This window comes from Leptonychotes weddellii, chromosome 8 (genome assembly GCF_054177405.1).
Source record: "Leptonychotes weddellii isolate Sample4059 chromosome 8, ASM5417740v2, whole genome shotgun sequence".
NCBI lineage: Eukaryota > Metazoa > Chordata > Mammalia > Carnivora > Phocidae > Leptonychotes > Leptonychotes weddellii.
The window spans coordinates 11302120-11326083 of NC_138376.1; the positions used below are offsets into that span (position 1 = coordinate 11302120).

The following is a 23964-nucleotide window of genomic DNA, read 5'->3' on the forward strand; positions in this document are numbered from 1 at the left end:
TTTTTTTTTTTTTATTCTTATGTTAATCCCCATACATTACATCATTAGTTTTAGATGAAGTGTTCCATGATTCATTGTTTGTGCATAACACCCAGTGCTCCATGCAGAACGTGCCCTCCTCAATACCCACCACCAGGCTAACCCATCCCCCCACCCCCCTCCCCTCTAGAACCCTGTTTGTTTTTCAGAGTCCATCATCTCTCATGGTTCGTCCACCCCTCCGATTTCCCCCGCTTCATTCTTCCCCTCCCGCTACCTTCTTCTTCTTCTTTTTTTTTTCTTAACATATCTTGCATTATTTGTTTCAGAGGTACAGATCTGAGATTCAACAGTCTTGAACAATTCACAGTGTGAAGCAATTTCTTATTAACTTATTTTTATGATTTGGAATTGCCGCTGTTTATTGTTCATCAATTTTTCAGGGACATGCTGAAAAGTAAGAATTTAAAGTATGGAGTACAATATAAAGAATTGATTTTGTTAGCCAGATATTTCACTTTATTAATAGAGTCACAATTTAGTGCCTGTGAGGTGAAAGGATTTCTTTATACATAAAATGTGATAAATTATTTTCCTTTATGTTTAACACTGTAACGGGCTACTTTAAAAAGTCAGGAAACCAAGTTATGTTTATTTGTTGTAATTAACTACAAATGTGATTCCTTGACAAAGAGTTATTGGAGAAACTCTCGAACTAGTATTCTGCTTTCATGGATCTTCAAGTTTTATTGTCTTAATTATTATTTAAAAGGCAGGATAAATGAATAGGTACTTGAAGGCTGTTTTTGTAACCATAGCCACTCCTTAAGTTAAGGTACTGTTTATTTTTTATTTATTTTTAAAAAGATTTTGTTTATTAGAGCGAGAGAGCTCGAGTGGGGGGTGGGTGGTAGGGGCAGAGGGAGAGGGAGAAGCAGACTCCCCGCTGAGCAGGGAGCCTGATGTGGGGCTCAATTCCAGGACCCTGGGATCCTGACCTGAGGCGGAGGCAGATGCTCAACCAACTGAACCACCCAGGCACCCCCGTACTGTTTATTTTTATAGCTCTTTTAGAGGTAATGGGAGAAATATGCATCTCAGAGGTTGATATATATTATTGTGGACTTTCCAGAGGCAAGTATTAGAGCCTGTTGTGTTTTCCAGGATCCTTCTGCTTTAGGAGGAATGGGGGAAGGGTTGTACTGTATAAAGAAAGAGAGATGTAGCTGCTTTGCTGTCAGTTGAGGATTGGAATTGGAACAAAATTTTGCATCACAGAGAAGAAATCAAAATGCTCTAGGTTTGAATAGTAGTATTGTGGATAATTATTTCCATTTTCCTTTACTTCACTTCTAGATTTCTTACCTTAATTCTGTTAGCTCAGGTAGTCATCTACTGATTATTACTTAATTTGTAATATTTTAGATACTCATATTCTTGAATCACTTTTGTATGGTAATAGTGGCTGTTCCAGGAATGTACATGTTGGATGTGGTACGGTGAAGTTGTTACAACTGCAGGAGGAAACAAGAACAAGGCTTGGAAGGACGTTTATTATACTCACAGGTCCTAGAGAGGGAGGCCCCACCGGCCACGAAGGGCCCCAGGGGAAGTGTACCGGGTTTTGGTCAGGCGGCAGAAGACAGGAGTAAGGGAAAGGCCTACGTCAGAGCCTTTCTTGGGGTTCCCAAGGGAAGGGCAAAGCAGGGCCAGACTGAACAGTTTAGGAGGAGCCAGTTTGAAGGAATTGGGAAGGCTTTGGGCTGTTGTGGTGGTCTCTGACTCTGGGATGATTTCGGTCAGGGGAAATACTGGCATGATAGTGTGTGTGAAAGTGAGATAAGAGGTCAGCCGGAGCTGCGGACTCGGGATTGGCTGGTTTGTATGTGAGAGATGCTCCAGGCCACGTCCTTGGCCAGCAAACTTTTTAAGATGTTCAGGACGTCATATGAAATACAGACAATAAAAAGCGTGACTAGTTTAATGGTCAAGTGAAGTTTCATATGTTTCTTTTCTCATAATTTCTGATGTGTTCATAATCTTTGAGAACCTTAGCTCTCTAGACAGTTGTTGTCTTTTTGTTTGCTTTTTTGGTAAGTTCTAAACTGACTTGATTAGTGATTGTTTTTTAACCCTGAAATACGCATCTTTTAAAAACCTGATTGAAGTATTTTCACAAGAACATCTGCAGCTTTTGATGAAATGTTTTTGGTTTAATTTTATAGCACTACTCTATCAGTCAACAATTGGGTGTATATCTGCAGTTTACTTTTAACGGTTGAAAGTAGTTATGTTTTTTCTTTCACATAAAGAAGTGGATATATGTTCATATCTTTTACACAGGCTTAAGATTGGTAGCTTATGGGGAGCGCCTGGGTGGCTCAGTGGGTTAAGCGTCTGCCTTTGGCTCAGGTCGTGATCCCAGGATCCTGGGATCGAGCCCCACGTTGGGCTCCCTGCTCAGTGGGGGAGTCTGCTTCTCCCTCTACCTCTGCTCCTCCCCCCTGCTTGTGTTCTCTCTCACTCTTTCAAATAAATAAAATCTTAAAAAAAAAAAGATCGGTAGCTTGTGGGTTACAGATAAGTGTCGTAAATTTCTATATATAGAAATAGATATACGTACACCAATGTATCTTGAAGCAGTAATTCTCTTTTGGTGCTCTTAATTTAAGAGTCTTACTATATTCATTATGCGATCTGACAGAAATAAGACATTTCACTTCAAAAGGTGTTAAGTAATTTTCAAGTCTTGTAAGACAAAAAGATCCTTCTTGCACCTAGAGTAACAAGAAGAAACTACTCAGAATTTGAAATTTTAAAATTAGGCACCAAACAGGGAATTTGATTGGTTACCATTATACCCACTATAGATAATGCTTACTGAACAGCTAACATTTAGTGTAATGTGAAATTTTCTTTATTTCTGAAATTCATGAACACTTCTGTTAAGTCACATTGATAAAATTGCTTCTGAGTTTCAAATAAGGCTTGGTTAAATGAATTATTGTAATTAAGATTAAATCTTAAGATTAAATTAAATTAAAATCTAACTGTAATCCTATATGACACAAATGTCTAGTTCACCAGTCTTTTTGAAGCTGCCAAAAGTTGAATTATTTCACTCAAAAGGGTCGTATTTGCCCTTTAAAAAATATCGTCACTTTACATTTCTAGGAAAAGTACGCACTGTTTCCTAACATGCTTTCCTCCTCTATTATTGTGTGATATCTTTACGTTTTATTACATTTTTTTTTATAGCAGCATTGATAATAACCACATAGATGTGTTTTGTTTGAGGCACTGGGGATTCTCGCAGGGCCTGCTGAAGTTTGCTGGCTTCTCTGTTGCGGGGCTGTCTCTTCCTCTAGCCGCTGCTAGAGGGCCTTCTTGAGATGGGGGACGCGAGTGCTCCCCATTTTAATATATGCATATAAAGTGATCTGTTACTTTCCTTTATTGTTACACATATAGGGTAGCCTTGGCTTTTTTTTTTTAAGATTTTGTCAGTGAAAGAGAGAGCACAAGAAGGGGGAGCAGAGGGAGAGGGAGAAGCAGGCTCCCCGCTGAGCAGGGAGCCCGATGCGGGACAGCCTTGGCTTTTAAATAATATAAACAGCCCTGCATTTTAAGTAATGTACAGTAAAATTTACTTTTTGTTTGTTTGTTTGTTTGTACAGTTCTGTGAGTTTTGACAAAGGCAGAGTCCGGCAGCCGCTACCACCATCATGATACAGAACAATTTCATCACTCCCCATACTTCCCTAACAGGGAATGACCACTGGTAACTCCTGAGAGCCACTGACCCATTCTCCTCCCTCAGTGGTTTTCTTTTTTCATTTTTTAGAAATGGCATATGAATGGAATTGTATCATATGTAATCTTGGAGACTGACTGACTTCTTCTCGGGTGTTACATGTGATACTAATCCACACTGATGCTCGTAGCAGTAGCTTGTTGCTTTTCATTACTGAGTTAGTATTCCATTGTCAGGTTGTACCACAGTTTATTCATCCCTTCACCAGTTGAAGGACTTTGTGTTGTTGGTATGTCATTAAGAGTGCAGCTGCCGTAAGTATTTGCAAACAGGTTTTGTGTGAACATTTTTTTCACAGTATTTTTAAGCATACTATATGTTAAGGATAATTCTTTATTATGTATGTTGGAATATTTCTCCTAACTTGTTTGCCCTTTGTATTTATTTATGGTGTTTTTCCCCCTAAACAGTGGGCTTTGGTTTTTAGGACAGTTTTAGATTTACAGAAAAATTAAAGCAGATAGGGGCGCCTGGGTGGCTCAGTTGGTTAAGCGACTGCCTTCGGCTCAGGTCATGATCCTGGAGTCCCGGGATCGAGTCCCACATCGGGCTCCCTGCTCAGCAGGGGGTCTGCTTCTCCCTCTGCCCTCTTCCCTCTCGTGCTCTCTGTCTCTCATTCTCTCTCTCTCAAATAAATAAATAAAATCTAAAAAAAAAAAAAAAAAAAAAAAAAAAATTAAAGCAGATAGTACAGAGAATTACTCTATACCCCTCCCTCCCCCAGTTTCTCCTATTAACATCCTGCATTAATGTACATTTGTTATAATTGATAAACCAATATTGATATTATTAACTAAGATTCTCAGATTACATTAGGGCTTACTCTTTGTATTGTACAGTTCTGTGGGGTTTGGCAAATGCATAGTATCATCTATCCACCATTGCAGTGTCGTACAGAATAGTTTCGCTGCCCTAAAAATCCCCTCTAGTTCCACCTGTTCATCCTTCCCCCTTCTGCCCTCCATCTCCACACTCCTGGCAACCACTGATCTTTTTTGTCTCTGTAATTTACCTTTTCTCGAAGGTTATAATTGGAATCCTATGGTATGTAGCCTTTCAAACTGACCTCTTTGCACTTAGCAATATGCATTTAAGATATTCTTCCATGTCTTTTCATGGCTTGATAGATTTTTCTTTGTGTCACTGAATAACAATACTCCATTGTATGGATGTATTACAGTTTTTATCCATGCACCTATCAAGGGACATCTTGGTTACTGCCAGTTTTTAACAGTTACGAACAATAACTGTCATATACATGCATGTGCAAGTTTTGTCTGGACATAAGGTTTCAGCTCATTTGGGTAAATACCTAGGAGTGTGATTGCTGGAGCAGAAGGTGGTCTGTCTTGGTGAATGCTTTTGTGAATTTGAGAAGAATGTGTATTCTGCTGTTACTGGCACAGAATAGAAGTATTCTATCAATGTCAATGAAATCCAGTTGATGGATGGTGCTTTGAGTTTGACTACATCCTTACTTATTTTCTGCTTGCTGTGTCCGCCAGTTAATAATGCAAATTTGTTGATGTCTCCAGTTGTAATAGTGGATTTGACTGTTTTTCTTTGCAGTTCCATCAGTTTTTGCCTCACAGCTTTTGACACTCTGTTATAAGGTGAATGAACATAATAAGGATTATTATGTCTTCTTTGAGAATTGATTCTTTATCATTATGAAATTCTTCTCTTTAATTCTGGTAATTTTTCTTGTTAAATCTGCTTTGAAATTAATATGGCTAGTCCTGCTTTCTTTTGATAAGTATTTATTAACATGATATACCTTTCTCCATCCCTTTACTTTTAATCTGTGTCTTATTTATTTATTTATTTATATTTATTTTATTAATATAATTTGTTTCAGGGATCTGTCTTTATATTTAAAGTGAGTTTCTTGTAGATGACATATACTTAGGCCTTGTGTTCTTATCCAGTCTGTCGGTTTAATTGGTAAATTAGACCTTTCACATCGAAAGTGACTATTGTAACTGGGTTAATGTCAGCATTATTGGTAATTGCTTTCTGTTCATCGCATTTGTTCCTTGTTGCTTTATTTTTTTAAATCTGTTTTCTTCCTTCTCTGGTTTTAATTGAACATTTTTTATGATTGCATTTTCTCTCCTGTTTTAAGATACCAATTATACTTCTTTTTAAAATTTTATTGGTAGTTGCCTTAGAGTTTGCAGTAGACATTTTTAGTGAATACAAGTCCCTTTTCAAATAACACTTTACCATTTTACAGTAGTGCAGCAGGTGCTTTATAACAGATTATAATCAATTTTTCCCTCCCTTCTCATGTACTCTTGCTCTCATTTCACTTATCCATAAACTGTAGTTGCCTAATTCATTGTTACTGTTATTATTTTCAACAGTTAAGATCAATTCAGAATAGGAATGAAAGATCTTATTTTATCTTCATTTATTCCTTGTCTTTTTCTTTATGTAGATCTGAGTTTCTGTCTATACTTTTTCCTTCTCTCAAGAACTTGTAATAGGTCTTTTGCCTGAGAAGTCTTTATTTGTCTTTAACTTTTGGAGGATAATTTTGCTGGATACCGAATTCTAGAATAGTTTTTCTTTCAACACTCAGATATTTCACTCCATTGTCATCTTGCTTACATGGTTTCTGGGAGGAAATCTGATGTAATTCTTAACTCTCTTCCTTGAAGGTAAGTTTTTGTTTCGTTTTGTCCTTTATTTCAAGATTTTCTTTTTGACTTTCTGAAATTTGAATATAAGCCTAGGTGCTTATGTTTTGGAATTTATCCTATTTAGTGTTCTCTGAGCTTTCTGAAATTTTGGTTTCATGCCTGTTGCTAATTTTGGAAAAATTCCCAGCCATTATTACTTAAAATACCCAAGTTTCTTTCTTCTTCTTATGGTATGCCCATTATGTGTATGTTATACCTTTCATAATTGTCCTGCAGTTCTTGTATGTTCTGCTCTGATTTTTTCCATTCCTTTTTTTCTCTTGGCATTTCAGTTTGGGAGGTTTTTATTAACATATCTTCAGGCTCACTGATTGCTTCTCCAGTTGTGTTTAGCCTAATGATGAAATCATCAAAAGCGTTTTTGTGGTAGTGTTTTTACCTTCTAGGATTTAACAAAACTATTTTTCATAGCTTAGTATATTAATAACAGTTATCTTAAATTCTAGTTAGATGATTCCAGAATCTCTGTCTTATCTGAGTTTGGTTATGATGCTTGATTTGTTTCTTCAGAATGTACTTTTCTTACTTTTTAGTAGTCAATGTAATCTTTTGTTGAAAATTTTATGTGATTTATTGGGTAATAGGAACTTAGGTAAATAGATCTTTAGTGTGAAGTTTTAGAATCTGGCTAGGAGTCAAGTTGTGTTTAATGTTTGCTTGGTGTGTATATTGCTTGATGGTTTCAGAGGCTTCATTTTTCTCAGGTTTCCTTGTTTTTGTTTTCACTATTATTTGTGGTTTCCCTAGAAACTCCTAAAATAGAGTCTGTGTCTTGTACCTCTCTAAGTTGTAATCTGTTACTATACTATTATACTAGAACTTTGCTGATGTGATAAGGTACCGGGGAAAGGAAGTGTTCTATAATTTTATGATTAAAACTCAGTTGTTACAGTGGAGTAGAGTTCCTTTCCTGTGAACTACAGAAGAACTTAGTCTTCCCTCCTTCCCCCTCTTTAGTCATGAAGGCTAACTGGAACTGGAGTTGTCTAAATGCCCTTTTTCTAATTCCAAAAAGGTTCTGATAAAGTAGTTGCCTTGAAGGCAGGTGTTTGTTAAAGAGGACACATTGTGATTCAGTTAAGCTAAGCATCCAACTCTTTGATTTCAGCTCAGGTGGTGATCTCAGGGTTGTGAGATTGAGCCCTGCATGGGGCTGGGCGTGGAGCCTGTTTGGGATTCTCTCTGTCCCTCAGCTCTTCCCTCTCCACTCCCACCTCTGTCTGTCTGTCTGTCTGTCTCTCTCTCTCTCTCTCTCTCTCTCAAAAATAAATAAATAAAAGGAGGACACATTGCTCTGACCATATCTCAGAATGGTTACTTTTCCTCTTCCCATGCGCAAAACTGGAAGAAATCTTCCTCCTGGATGATAATCTGGCAGAGCTACTAAAGGTAAAACTCAAGAATATATGTGGAGGCTTAAGACTGGGCCTTCAGGAGTGTTAAAGCTTGAAGCTAGTTTATACTCTGCCTTCAGGAATTCGTTATTTTTTCTGAAGTATTCTTACCAGTTACTTTTCTTCAGAGGCTCCTGCTCATGGTAAGCTCTGTAGCTTTATTTGTTCAACTTTTTTTTTCTTGTTGCGGGGAAGGAATGACAGATTCCAAGCTCTTTACATATTGGAGCTGAAAACAAAAGACCTCTTGTTTATGCTGTAATGAGAGTTTTAGAGACATAATTCAGAATCATAAAAATGTATCCTTAAAAGCATACAATTAGGTAGTTTTTAGTATGTTCACAGAATTGTGCAATCCTTACCACAATTTAATTTTAGAATTGACATACCACCTGAGAAAGAAATCCTGTACCCATTAGCAGTCACTTCTCCCAATCCTAGGCAATCACTTAACCTGTTTTGTTTCTATGGATTTGCCTACACTGGGCATTTTACATAAGTGGAATCATACAACATGTGTCCTTTGTTTTGTTTCCAGCTTATTTATCCTCCCCCCCCCTCAAAGATCCATCCGTTTATTTTAGAGAGAGAGAGAGGAGGTAGGGAAGAGCAGAGGGGGAGAGGGAGAGAAGCAGACTCTCCTGAGAACAACCCCACAACCCTGAGATCAGAGATCAGGACCAGACCCGAGCCAAAACCAAGAGCTGGACACTCAACTTACTGAGCCACCCAGGCACTCCCTGGCTTATTTATCATAACAATGTTTTCAGAATTCATTCCTGCTGTAGCATATATCAGTATTCATTCCTTTTTGTTCCCAAATAATATTCCATTGTAAGGATATGTCACATTTTGTTTATCCATTCATCAGTAGGTAGAAATATGTTTTTGGCTATTATGAATGATGCTCTTAACGAACATTTGTGCAGCGTTTTTGTGTGGATATGTTTTCATTTCTCCTGGATAGATGCCAGGAGTTGAATTGGTGGGTCATAAACTATGATTACCATTTCAAGGTGGTACCATTACCATATTCCAAAGTGACTGCACTGTTTTTCATTGTCACCAACTGTGAAAATTCTAAATGCTCATTCTTGACAATACATGTATTCTTGATTCTAGTCCTCTTAGGGTGTGTGAAGTGAAATCTCATAGTGGTTTTGATTTGCATTTCCCTAATGACTAATGATATTGAGCATCTTTTCATGTACTTACTGGCTGTTTTCTTTGGAGAAATGTCTGTTCAGGTCCTTTGCACATATTTTAACTGGATTTTCTTTTTATTGCTAAATTGTAAGAGTTGTTTATGTATTCTGGATAGAAATCCCCTAACAGCTATATGATTTGCATATATTTTCTCCTGTTTCAAATTCCTTGACAGTATTCTTCAACACACAAAAGTTTTATAATTTTATGAAGTCTAGTTTATCTTTTTGTTGTTGTTACTTGTGTTTTTGGTGTAATATCTGAGAAACTGTTGCCTAATCCAAGGTTATGAAGATTTACTCTGGTGTTTTTGTCTACTTTTTAGCTTTTCCTCTTAGTTTTCTAGTCCATTTTAAGTTAATTTTTATATATGGTGTTGAGGTATTGCTTCACTTTCATTCTTTTGCATAGATACATCTAGTCCCAGCGTCAGTTGTTGAAGAGACTATCTTTCTTCCATTAGATTGTCTTGTTTCTCTTGTCCAGATCAATTGACCATAAACTTAAGGGTCAACTTCTAAATTCTTAATTCTGTTGCATTAATATATATGTCTGTTTTTAAGCCAGTAATAATACATTCTCTTAATTATTTTAACTTTATAGTGAGTTTTAACATTGTGAAGTGTGAGTACACCAAGTTTTTTCTTTTGCAAGATTGTTTTGGCTCTCCTGGGCCCCCTGCATTTCCATATGAATTTCAGGATCAGTTTGTTAATTTCTGCAGGAAAGCAAGTTGGAATTTTGATAGGGATTGTCTTGTATCTCTAGATTAATTAGGACAGCATTAACAGTATTCTTCCAGTCCATGAACATGGTTATCTTTACATTTATTTAGGTGTTCATTAATTTCTTTCAACAATGTTTTGTAGTTTTTAGCATTCAAGTCTTGCACTTTTTTTGTTAACTTTATTTCTAAGTATTTTATTCTTCTTGATTCTGTTGTAAATGGAATTGTTAAATTCATTTTCAAATTGTTGCTAAAGAATAGAAATAAAACTGATTTAAGATTTTATTTATTTAGAGAGCACGCACGTGAGCATGGGGGAGGGGCAGAAGAAGAGGGAGAGAGAGAATCCCAAGCAGAGTCCTTGCTGAGCATGGGGCCAGTGTGGGGCTTGATCCCACCGCCCCGAGGCTGTGACCCGAGCCGAAATCAAGAGTCAGACGCCCAACCAACTGAGCCACCTAGGTGCCCCAAAACTGATTTTTGCATATTGAACTTGGTATCCTGCAATCTTGCTGAACTTGTGTATTAGTTTTTTGGTAAGGATCCTTTAGGATTTTTTATATACAAAATTGTGTTGTATGTGAATAGAGGATGTTTACTCCTATCTTTACAATATGGATGCCTTTGCTTTTTCTTGCCTTATTGCTCAAGCTAGAACCTCTAGTCCTGTGTTGAATAAAAATGGTAAAAGAGGATATCCTTTTCTTGTTTAGGGGGAAAGCATTTAGTCTTTTACCAATAAGTATGATGTTAGCTATGGATTTTTGTAATAGATGCTTTTTACCAGGTGAGGAGGTTCCCTTTTATTCCTAATTTGTTGAGTGTTGTTATAAAGAAGGGATGATGGATTTTGTCTTGAATCTTTTTCTGTGTCAGTGATCATGTTGCTTTTATTCTTTATTCTCTCAGTATGGTGTATTACATTGATCATGTTTCTAAACCAACCTGTATTTCTAGGATAAATTCCCCTTGGTCATGATGTATAATCCTTTTTGTGTGTTGCCAGATTCGGTTTGCTAGTTGAAGTATGAGCACATATATTCATAAAGATAGTTTTATTGTTTTCTTGTGGTGTCTTTGATTTTGACAGTAGGGTAACACTGGCTATGTAGGATTAGTTAGAAAGTGTTCCTAATTTGTGGGGAGGAGTCTGAGGATTGGTGATGATTTTTCTTTATGTTTGGTAGAATTCACCAATGAAGCCGTCTGAGCACAGCTTTTCTTTGTGGGAAGTTTTAAGATTGCTATTCAGTTTTGGTAGTTTATGACTTTTAGGAGTTTGTCCATTTTAAGTAGGTTATGTAATATGTTGCTTTATAGTTGTTCATAGTATTTTCTTATAATTATTTTTATTTTCTTAAAATCTCTTTTTTACTTTGGTAGTAATTACCATTCTTTTGTTCCCGATTTGATTAATTTGAGTCTTTTTTCCTCTTAGTAGAACCAACTTTTGGATTCATTGATTCTTTTGTTTTTCTGGTCTCTATTTCATTCATTTCTGCTCTAATCTTATTATTTCTTTCCCATTGCCTGCTTTGGGGTTACTAGGGTTTTTTGGGGGGTTTTTTTGTTTTTTGTTTTTTTAAATTTTATTGTCTAGTTTCTCACCGTAGAAAGTTGGATTATTAGAGATATTTCTTTTCTTTTTTTTTTTAAGATTTCATTTTTAAATAGTCTCTACACCCAGCATGGGGCTTGAACTCAACAACCCGAGATCAAGAGTCGCACACTCTACTGACTGAGCCAGCCAGGTGCCCTGAGATATTTCTTTTTTTAAATATAGGCAATTGCAGCTATAAATTTCCTTCTAAATACTACTTTAGACTCATCCTGTAAGTTTTGATGTGTTATGTTTTCATTCTCATTCATTTTTAAGTATTTTCTAATTTCCCTTGTGATTTCTTTGTATTTTTTAAAGTGTGTTGTTTAGTTTCCACATATTTGTGTACATTGAAATTTTTCTTGTTTGTAATTTCTGATTTAATTCCCTTGTGGTTGGATAATATACTGCTTATAATTTCAGTTATTTTAAATGTATTGAGGCTTGTTTTATGGCCTAATAGATACTGGAGATTCTTCTGTGTGCTCTTGAGAAGAATGTCTCCACCATGGTTAGCAGAGCGTTCTACAGATGTCTGTTAGTTCTGTTTGGTTTACAGTTGTGTTCAATTTTGCGTTTCCTTGTTGATCTTCTGTCTAGTTGTTCCATCCATCATTCAAAGTGAGTTATTGAAGTTGTCAGCTATTGTGAATTGTGTATTTTAATTCTTTGAGGTTTAGCTTTAAATAGGACTCTGTTGTTTGGTTTGTATTTGTATGTAATTTTTATGTCTTCTTGATGTATTGACTCTTTTATCATGATACATATGTTCTTTTGTTTTTAGTAACAACTTTTGTCTTAAAGTCTGTTTTGTCTGGAATTAGTATAGATATCTAGCCTCTCATTTGATTACTATTTAGTATGTTTTTTTCCTTCCTTTTACTTTCATCCTGTTTGTATGTTCAAATCTAAAGTGTCCCCTGTAGAGTACATATCACTGGATCTTTTTCCAAAAAGGAAAAGACTATCCAGTGGATCTCTGCCTTTTGATTGGATGATTTTATCCATTTGCATTTATTCTCATTATTGATAACATAGTCCTTAAGTCTGCCATTTTGATACTTGTTACATGTCTTACATCTCTTTTTCTGCTCTTCCCTTGTTGCTTTCTTTTGTATGAATTAAATGTTTTCTAGTATACCTTTTAATTTCATTGTGGTTTCTTTTCTGTAGTTCTTGAGTTCCTTTTTTTTTTTTTTTAATATTATTTATTTGAGAGAGAGTGAGTGAACAGGGAGAGGGGCAGGGGAGAGAGAATCCCAAGCAGACTCCCTGCTGAGTGCAGAGCCCAGTGCGGGGCTGGATCCTAGAACCCTGAAATCATGACCTGAGCCACAACCAAGAGTCAGACACTTAACTGACTGAGCCACCCAGGTGCCCCTTGAATTATTTTCTTAGTGGTTGCTCTGGAGGATTACTCAGATAATATCTTAATTTGGAGTGGTACAACTTAATTCCAATAGTAGGTTAAATTTTGCTCCATAATATATCTGTTTTCTTCCTTCTCCTTTTTGCTATTATTGTCATAAAATTATGTATGGGGGCGCCTGGGTGGCTCACTTGGTTAAGCGACTGCCTTCAGCTCAGGTCATGATCTCAGGGTCCTGGGATCGAGCCCCGCATCGGGCTCCCTGCTCGGTGGGAAGCCTGCTTCTCTCTTTCCTACTCCCCCTGCTTGTGTTCCCTCTCTCGCTGTGTCTCTCTCTGTCAAATAAATAAATAAAATCTTTAAAAAAAAAAATTATGTATGTATACAATTTAAACCCAAAATGTTATAATCACTGCTTTGTTTTTTAGATAGAAGAGAATTAGAAACAAGTCATTTGTACTGTCTTTTATGTTTATCTATGTAGTTATCTTTATTGATGTCCTTGCTTTGTGTGGATTTGAGTTACTATCTAGTTTCCTTTCTTTTCTGCCGTATTATTTCTTAATATGCAGGTTTGTTAGTGACAAATTTTCAGTTTTTGTTTAGTTGGGAATATCTTTGTTTCTCCATTTTTGAAGTATAGTTTTGCTCCGTATAGAATTCTTGCTTTAACAGGCTTTTCTTTCAGCATCACAGTAGATCATCCCACTGCCTTCTGGCTTCCATGGTTTCTGATGAGAAGTCTGTTGTGTATCTAGTAGAGTAAAATAGCATTAACTATATAAAGCAATAACGGTGACATTCTTGTGGAGTGTGCAACATAAAAAGAAATAAAACATGGGACACCTGGGTGGCTCAGTCGGTTAAGTGTCTGCCTTTGGCTCAGGTCATGGTCCCGGGGTCCTGGGATCAAGTCCCACATCAGGCTCCTTGCTCAGCGGAGAGCCTGCTTCTCCCTCTGCCTGCAGCTCCCCCTGCTTGTACTCTCTGTCTCTGACAAATAAAATCTTAAGAAATAAAACATGACAACGGTAGCAAAAATGTGGGAAGAGGTCAACAGGCCTTAAGAAGTTTTGTGTTTTACATTGTCATCATGTGATAAATATACTAATTCAATCAAGGATATGTCAAAGATGCAGTTTTTAACACTTAAGGTGTTCATTAATACAATAACCAAAATGTATAGCAAAAAGTTAACAAAGGTTAAATATAGAAAAATACAAAGAACATAGGAGAGGATGAATGGAAAGAACAGATGGGAAACTAATAAGCTTAGTAGACTTAAACCTATCTGTAGTAGGAATTAAACTAAACTAGTCTTCTTAGTCTCTGTTATTTGATATTTGGTACAACCATAATTTTAAAAATGCTAATAAATGTAAAATTCGTAAATATCTGTATTGATATATTGACCTGAAAATTTTTTATGTCTTGTTTCCTTTGCTAAATACATAGTACCACAATAATACATTTTTGCTCATGTGCTTTAAAAATCTTGCCACTCCCTCACTGCTGTTGAATTTGAGCTTGTTTTTATATATCCTGCACACCTCAAACATGTACCAACTGTGTTGGTTCCCTGTGTTGCAAGCCACACCCGTCCACATCTGCTGGGACAGATTTGCCCATCAAGTAACTTTCCTTCCAGCACTTCACAATAACCCACAAGCTACAGTGCTGTGTCACCTGCTTCCCCAAGTAAACTTTAGGTCTTTTTCAGTGTAAAGTGCCATATTTATTGTAGTGTTTATGTGTTTTAAACAATTTAGCATGTGTAAAATGGTTCTTACCGAATTTGGGGGTTTTTTAAATTGGGTTCTTCTCTTTTTTAATGTGTTACTGATGGAGTTTGGGAATGCTGTGCTCTTAACCCCATTTTTCCCCATAAGCCCTGTGGTTTTTACTGCCTGGTTTTGTATAGTGCAGTGAATTTAAGGACCTTAAATGTGATAATATAACATGAGTCCCGCTTTGGTTTGATAGAGATTTCATTTCACTCTCTTCTGGGCTTCATATATTCTTAGGAGAAATGCACAAGTGAGTATTCAGCTCAGTGTTCCTATGACAGTAAAATGTCTTTTTTTTCCTGGCTGCTTTCAGTGTTTTTTAGTTTTCAGCAGTTCGACTGATTTGTGCCTAGGTGTGCTTTTCTTTGTATTTAACCTGCTGAGGTTTGCCATGCTTTTTGAATTTATAAATGTTTTTCTTTTCCCAAATCTGGGAAATTGTTCTCAAAATTTTTAACCCACTCTCTTTTTTTCCTTGTGGGACTCTGGTTACATGTATGTTAGACCTTTTGATGCTGCCTCAGGGGGCTCTCTTTTTTTCCCTTAATATTTTTTCTCTCTGTTCTTCAGATTGCTCTGTCTTCATCTTTACTTACTTGTTTTGCTTTTTCCAGTGTGCCATTAAGTACATAAGTAGATGATTATTTCAGATATTTTTCAGCTCCAGAATTTTGGGTTTTTTTATTCTTTTTCTTTGTTGAAATCGCTATCATTTCATTCAGTGCAAGCACATTTCCCTTTACATCCTTGAGCATTGTAACAACAGCTGCTTCAAAATTCTTTATATTTTAATTTCAAACACTTCATCATCTCAGAGTCATTCTCTTTTGTTTCTTTTCTCTTGAACGTGGGTGATGTTTTCCTATGTCTATATGTAAAGTACCATTAATTGTATTCTAGCATGTTAAATATGGGTTATCGATTTTAAAAGCAGTAGTATTTTTAAAGAATTTAGTTCTTTTTAGTTACATATTTCATCATTTTTTGTGCTGATTATTGTTTCTTTGAGCCATGTATTTCTTCTGTTGTTGTTTTTTTTTTCACTTGTCTTTCTACTGAAGCAGATCCTCAAATAGTTCTTTTGTGAGGTTCTGTGGATAGTAAGCTGTTACCTTTTTAGTGTCTTAAAATACCTTATTTTGCCCTCATTTTCAGTGATACTTTATCTGGGCATTCAGTTCTAGGCTGGCAGTTCTTTACCCTTAGTACTTTGTGCCATTGTTTATTGTCATTAATGGTTTTTTTGTTTTTGAGATAATCTGCCTTTTCTCTTCAGAAGCTTTTAGGATTATGTGTTGATATTCTACAGTGGGCCCACGTGAGAGTTTATTTTTATCTTCTTCAGTGTGGTATGCATTTTCAATTCAATATATTTTTCAGTTGTGGAAAATTAGCTAAATATGTCAATAAATACTGATGTTCAGCTTTAACTTTCAGTGCTAATGGTTCCTTTTTTCTTTTACATATCCTAAATACTTTTTAAAATGTCCTCTTTGTCTTACTGTCCACTTGTTCATGTCATCTAGAAGGCATTCATGTTGCAGTTGTATATTTCCCTGGCCTTCCGTGTATTTGGTGTATTTTAGAATTTTGCTTCTGTAGTCTCATTTTGATTGGGAAATTTAAAGGATTTCTTCATTTTGTTCATCTTTTTCTATACTTACTTCTCTTTATTACGGTTTGTACTTTCTAACACCTGGGCCCACAAACTAAAAGCAGGTGTACGTTAGAGTTTTCAGGTTCTTTTTCTTTTTTTTTTTTTTTTTAAAGATTTTATTTATTTATTTGACAGAGAGACACAGCGAGAGAGGGAACACAAGCAAGGGGAGTGGGAGAGGGAGAAGTAGGCTCCCCGCAGAGCAGGGAGCCTGATGTGGGACTCGATCCTAGGACCCTGGGATCATGACCTGAGCCGAAGGCAGTCGCTTAACCAACTGAGCCACCCAGGCGCCCCTTCAGGTTCTTTTTCAAGGTGAATTAGCAGCCTTGCCAATTCAGTCACTGATCTGTTCGACTGCTTTGTTCCGTATTAGTCAAGAGACTTCTACATCTCTTAAGTAGACTGCAGTGTCCAACAAGCTTTAGCCAAGGCAACAGGTGGTATAAGCATTTCCTTATCTTCTTTCAGGAGCCTATCTGAAAGCCAGTTTTTGGCTTTAAGCAGCGAGCATGGCCCCTGTTCCTCTTGTGGAGCGTGTTTAGTCCTTGTGTCCTCAGAAGGGCAGCCTCGTAGCCATTCACGAGTGCTCAGAGACGCAGAGCTTTACAAGTCCCTAGCTGTATCCCTCCTCACAGCTTTGTATTTCTTCTCCTCCAAGACTTGAATCTTGTACCTTCTTAAGTCTATCCCCCCCAGTACTTAAGTTTGGAACAGAGAGACTGAACTAAAATACACACTTAATAAATCTTTTTGACTAGGTATCTAAATGTTGTTTCTTGATGTTTTGTCACTCTTGTCTTACTGGATACCTGCTACTGATAGAAATACTGCTTTTGTGAGTTCAGCTCACTTGGAGTTTTACTATCTAGTAGGGCAAACATGAAGTTACTTTTCTTTTTGAAAATATTTTTCTTGATTAAAACTCTGTATTTTTACATCTGAACTTTAAAATCATTTTCTAGTTTTGAAAATTTATTGGGAATCTTAAGTCTTATTACATGTATATATTAATTTTGGAAAGATAGTCTTTTTTGTATTGTCAAGTTAATGCCAGATACATAGTATATCCATTTATTTACATCTTTTTATATATTGTTTTTATGCCTTACTTGAGATTCCTGTTTTATGATTTCTGTAGTTTTGTGACTGGTATATTTACACTACTTTTTGTCCTCTACTTAGTATTACTAGAAGAGACATTTAAATTTCTTTTTTCTTTTTATCCAGTCACTTTGCCAAAAAACTTAATTACACTTGACCTCTGAAAAATACAGGTTTGATCTGCATGGGTACACTTATGCACATTTTTTCCAGTAAATACAGTACAGTGCTATAGATGTATTTTTCTTATGATTTTCTTAACATTTTCTTTTTTCTTCCTTATGACCTTATTCTAAGAGTATGGCATATAATATACATAATCTGCAAAATTCGTGTCAGTTCACTGTTCATGTTATCCATAAGGCAGTCAAGAGCAGACTATTAGTAGTTTGGGTTTGTTTTTTGTTTTTTTTTTTTTAATTTTATCCATCTGAGAGACAGGGAGAACGCAAGTGGGGGGAAGGGGCAGAGGGAGAGAGAAAGAAGCAGACTCCCCGCTGAGCAAGGAGCCTGATGCCAATGCTGGGCTCAATCCCAGGGCCCAGAGATCATGACCTGCGCTGAAGGCAGATGCTTAACTGACTGAGCCACCCATGCGCTCCAATAGTTACGTTTTGGAGGAATCAAGTTATACATGGATATTTGACCACATGGGAGTCAGCACCCCAGCACCCCCCTGCATTGTTATAGGGTCAACTGTAATTCTAAAAGCTTTTAGTAGTTTCTGTAGTTTTCTATGTATATAATCATGGCAACTATAAATAAAGATTATTTTGTATCTTTTAATATTATACTAGTTATTTGTTTTCATTATTATTAAATTATAGTATTAAATCATTAAATTATTAAATTCATTATATTAAATAAATTATTAAATATTATTAAATCATATTATAAATTAAAATAATGTTTAACAGTTATAGACAATTCCATGTCCTGATTTTAATGGAAATGGCTTCAGTGTTTACTGTTGAATATCTTGCAGTATTAGATTTGGAAAAAAGTGTGTCATATTTTAGTTTCCTTTTATTTTGCTTGAGTTTTTATTAAAGTGGTAGCCGAGGGGCACCTGGGTGGCTCAGTCAGTTAAGCGGCTGCCTTCAGCTCAGGTCATGATCCTGGGGTCCTGGGATCGAGGCCCATGTCAGGCTCCCTGCTCAGTGGGGAGTCTGCTTCTCCCTCTGCCCCTGCTCCTCCTCCTGCTCATGCTCACTGCTCACACTCTGGGTGTGTGTGTGTCTCTCTCAAATAAAATCTTTAAAAAATAAATAAAAGTGGTAGCTGAAATTTATCAAGTGCCATTTTAACTCTTGATGCAATCATAGTTAGCCTTTCACAAACTGGATTCACTTTATTCTTTTATTTAGTTGGTGGCTTTTTTTTTTCTTTTCTTTTTGCGTCAGTACTTAGAAGTGTATTGCTTTATACTCTTCCCACTTTTCAGCTATCTTTATTAGGTTTTATTAATATTTTATATGCTTTTAAAAATGAATCACATACCTTAATAATTACTTTTTCCTTTTATATTTCTTTTTTTGGAGATAATTTTGTTCTTTGAGTTTGATAAATTAAAAACTAAGAGTCCCATGTTTAATTTGATTTTGTCATTTTGCCAAACTCTGAGAAAACCAGTACGTGGATACCATACAGTACATACTTTTAAGTGTAATTTTAATAAATATTTCAGATGTTTTTGTATGAATTTGACATTTTTTCCAAATATATATCCATGTCCCTTTTTTTGTGGTCTAGATTATTACTGTGTCTTTTTGGAAATAAAATAGTTTCCTAATTATTGTTTCTTTTTTCTTCCATAAGAAGAAGTCTTTTTTTTTATTAGGTGTCTTTTTTATTAGAAGTCTTTTTTTTTTTTTTTTTTTTATTTGACAGAGAGAGAGCACAGGCAGGGGAAGTGGGAGTGGGAGAGGGAGAAACAGACTCCCCGCTGAGCAGGGAGCCTGATGTGGGGCTTGATCCCAGGACCCTGAGATCATGACCTGAGCCGAAGGCAGTGGCTTAACCAACTGAGCCATGCAGGCGCCCCTTTATTAGAAGTTTTAATCCTAAATACTAAAGTGTAGATAAGTTGAAAGGTTTTTAAGTTGTTAGTAGAGTGCATAATTATTACTAGTACTTTGGGTGTATTTATGAATGAGAACTATAGGAATTTACTGTGAATTTGGGTTTCATTGTTGCTTAATACTGCCTTTTTTGCTGTTTAATGAATTGTAAAACTTTTGTAGCTGTCTTGTGAGTTTCAGCTTGGGTTGGGTTTTGATATGTTTCAGAGTATTTGGTAATTTTTACATACATGGTTATAATAACCTGCTTTTCTTCTTCTCCCCCCCCCTTTTTTTTAACAGTTACATGGGAATTGGTCTTTCTGCTCAAGGTGTGAACATGAATAGACTACCAGGTACTTGTAATTGAATTATAGTACTGTCTTATGACTACATCTTCCTGGCTAAAAATTTGAAGTAATAATTTGAAATCGTTAAATACATTGATTTTTCTGTGGTTTTAATCCCTTATGTTACAAGTTCAAAGTGGAAGCCAAGTGGTTTTTAAAAATTTAAATTTTGTGCTATTTAGCAAAACTTAACATCTACCATGCATTTTTTTTGTTTTATGTCTTTGCTTGTTTTGGTATTTTAACTTCCATTACATAGTCATTATCAACTATTTTAAATATTTTAATGTGATTGATTCTCTTTGCTACCCAGCACATTCCTGGCTTTTAACCTGTTTTCATTTGTTTAATATTCTGGGAATGTAGGCTGACAGTAAAAGTAAACCAAGGAAGGTGTCAGTTGAGATGGCAGAACTGTTTCCCAAAACCATTAATCAGATGAAAGTGATTCTTGGATTATATTTTCTGGTACTCTTTTTACTAATGGTAAAAATTAATTTTGGGGGAAACTTTTTGAAAATAGAAACATCTTCTGTTTTATATTAAACTGTGTGTGTGTGTGTGTGTTTAAATCAAAGCAAAATTCCTTTGGTCTGTTAGCAAAGGAACTATGCATGGAAAATGTGTCTTGCTGGGTTTTTTTGTTTGTTTTTTTTAACAGTAGGAGTCTTCTTTAATACATGTTTTAGTCTTCTGTGTGGCAGATTTATTTTCCTTAATGTTGTAAACAGTATTTTAATATAGAAATCATGTGGTGTCATTGTTGGAAATTTAAATGTACATTTGGGAATTTTATCTTTGTGCTGTCATCTATTGTACTACTCTTGCTTATCTTGTCATAATCTTAGTGAATAGCTCTAGTACAGAGGAACCTTACTTTTCATTGTAAATATACTGGAACTTTCTCTCTAGGCTGGGATAAACATTCATATGGTTATCATGGGGATGATGGACATTCATTTTGTTCTTCTGGAACGGGACAACCTTATGGACCAACTTTTACGACTGGTGATGTCATTGGCTGTTGTGTTAACCTTATCAACAATACCTGCTTCTACACCAAGAATGGACATAGTTTAGGTACTAAGATACTGTATTGCATGTAAAATAATCAAATATTGTGATTATTGTACTTACAGCATGGTAGTCACATTCATTATGTAGTCCTCGATTATAAATACATGCCTCTGGACATTATTTCTTTGTTTTTTCCAGGTGGAAGTTGAAGAAATGGTGAAAATTTGTGTTCTGTGAAAGTCATGTTGTATCACATGTATGGGAATAACTATGAAAATAATCCCCGTGCTCACCTATTTATTCTAGTAGTAGAAATGCTAAGTGTTTTCTGCTTTGAGTAAAACACTAAACACTTCATAGTATGACTGAATTCTCTAGGTAACAGGTACTAAGAGAAAAAGGCTGTCAGTTTTTAGTGTAGTATGGGGTAATAAAGAAGGAAAGGCTTGATACTATCAACCAGACGAAAGGCATTTGACCTACTCAAAGGGCAGGTGCTAACAGTGGTGCAGAATGGAGCAGAACTCAAACCATAACAGCAAAATTTTTAAGGATAAAAGACAGATGGTGATTAAAAGGAAATTAATGAAAACATAAAGAAGCGTAGCCATTCTAAGACTAGTAGAAAATTGGGCTTTTTAGTTGCACATGTACCCGTAGCCTTTCAAATTGAGAATTGTGTGTGGTGGTTACATTCCCTTTTCTTAGAAGTTTTTTTGTTTTTGTTTTTATACAGAAACTATAAAGGATAGTAAGACTGATGCTTTAAACATAAAGTGGTGTCACATTATTTGAAAAGTCTTGATTCAAAGCAAATTAATTCTGATGAGGTAAAGCGAAAGGAAGCAGAAACTAGCCTCAGAAGGCAAAAATTTTGGTGTGCTCATAAATAGTATTTAAAAATTAGACTGCAAATAGTGTCCTTAGGCATATAATAGATGTTCTTTAATATAACACAAAAACTGTTGTCTTTCACTTCATAGTAGAAAATTCTAAATTTCTGGCTATATTGGTGATAACTATTCCTTTTTAGTGTCTCAACATAGTCCTGATAGAAAATTAGTGTCTTCACTTTTATATTCAGCTTAAGTCTTTTCCTTCTAATTATTAATACTGATTCTGAAGTACTGTCTTATCTGACATAAAGGTTGTCCCAAGTCCACAGTAGACCCTCATATTGTCATTGGTACAAGAATGTTGATTCAGGACACCAAGCGAGATACATGTATTTGTGATTTGATTGCTGTGGTCAACCAGTTTCCAGAGGATGCAGCTTTTTTAGTTTATTTCTTGTTACTATTCTGGTTGACTTATCAAAGCATTTAACCCAGGATGGTCTTAGTTGCCTTAGTTGCTTAAGATATTTGATCTTAAATTAAACTGCAGAAATCTGTTTTTAGGTATGACATTTGATTCGAAAATGCAAAAGGAGGTGTATTTTTAAAACCAAAATTAGTCTTTTTACAGCTTTTTAAAACTTTATTGCAGACAAGAAATTTTGTTTTGGGAGATGGAAAGATCATAGGTGATGTGATTTTGTTTGTTTCTTATTAGATTTTCACAAACATTTATATTGAGATTTTCTCTTTAATAAGAAAACTATTTTTAAAATGTGAGATACTTAAGAAAAGGGTACTTAATGATAAAATCACGTTCTAATTTTAAATTTTTGAGACATTTGTCAATATTCATTTATAAATTTAATGTTTATTAAGAACATAGGCAATATAAGAGCTGTTAATATGGGTTCTTTAGTTCTCTGGGTTTGTCTCCTGGCTTAGGCCATATGACCTTATGAATATTTCTGTGCCTCAATTTGTGAAATAGAATGACGGTAATACCTACGTTTCTTTGGTTGTTAAAGTAGACTGAAATGATGCATGCAAAGTTCTTAGGAGTTCACTTGGCACATAGTGAGTACTCATTACATGTTTCTTATCATTGTTTGCCAGAGTCTGGGCTAGATGCTGGGGATGCAGTGGTAAAAAGTTACTCTTCTAGAACAGAGGTCAGCAGGCCACGGCCCCTGATCCAGACTGGTCTCCTGTCTGTGCTTTAAGTCAAGTTTCAGGGGAACAAAGCCACCCCCATTCATTTGTGTAATGTGTATAGCACTTTCCTGTCCAGTGGCAGGACTGAGTGCTTGTGACGGAGACCATAGAGCCTGGAGAGCAGAAAAGATCTACTGTCTGGGTCTTCACAGAAGTGTTGCTTCCCTCTGGTCCAAATTCTAGCATCTAGAAGATAAAAATATTATATACTGTTGTTTTATACTTCCCAAAGTGGATCATTTCTACCCAAAAGCTGATACATCTTTAGTTTCTGTTTCATGAAGATTTTCAAAATATATATTTACTGATCATAGAAATAGAAAGGTTCTTATTTGAGAAAATAGTTAAAGGAGAAACAGTTCAGTATCTAGGTTAACTTAATTGGAAGTTTTTTGACTTTGTTTTATTGAACATCATCAATTGGAGATCACTTTTTGAAAAGCCTCTTGGACAAATCAGAAAATTAGAAATATAAAAAAAATTGTCTCCCGTGTAAATTTTAAATCTAACTTATTAAAGTGGCATCTTTTTGTGGGCTGAATGTGTACAGGTGTGGCTATATTTGGCAGTGTTCAAAAATGTTAATCTGTGGCATTGAGTTAGGTTTTTCATTAGAGTTTTTGGTAAAGACTGAGAATTTCAGTAATTATTAACAAAAAGGAATTTTGGCTAAAACTGTAAAAATAGACAATCTTTCCTATAGTAGACATCTTTGAGGAAGATAATTTTTTAGGCTGCTAAATTAGATTAAGATACTAAGATACAATTGGTAATATTTTATTAAAATATTCTCTATTTTCTGTATCCTTTTTAGTTTTCTGAAAATTTTAGAATAAATTTTCATATTTGGCCTATAGTCACTTTGCGTTCTATTTATTAATAAAGCTAAAAGTAATCATTGTTTTATAGGGGGCTTGGGGGACCTCCAGCTTTGCTTTCCTTTTGACAAGCCAACATGAATTTACTAGTTTTTAAAAGTCCTAAAACAGGACTTAACTACAAACCACTATTTTTATACATTTATTCAAAACCATATGGTAGAGAGGTATAGTCAGTTTGTCTTTTAATTTTATTACTTTAGTAGGTAGAGTCAGATAGTTGTGTTTTCTGATGATACAACACAGTTACAGAGCCATTAAATCTC

At 35.6% G+C, this 23964-nt stretch overlaps 1 protein-coding gene and 1 long non-coding RNA gene across 2 annotated transcripts in view; both read left to right on the forward strand.

Annotated features, from left to right (window-relative positions):
- RANBP9 (RAN binding protein 9) overlaps window positions 1-23964 on the forward strand; it is a 66050-nt gene that overhangs the window by 17560 nt on the left and 24526 nt on the right. The window contains exons 3-4 of the mRNA XM_081827527.1: window positions 19706-19758; window positions 20665-20832. Coding sequence (XP_081683653.1) covers window positions 19706-19758; window positions 20665-20832 — 221 coding nt within the window. The remainder of the gene's footprint in view (window positions 1-19705; window positions 19759-20664; window positions 20833-23964) is intronic.
- Window positions 15975-17510, forward strand: LOC145722815 (uncharacterized). Its single transcript, XR_014147381.1, has 2 exons — window positions 15975-16320; window positions 16541-17510. It is a non-coding gene; the product is annotated as an uncharacterized LOC145722815 (long non-coding RNA).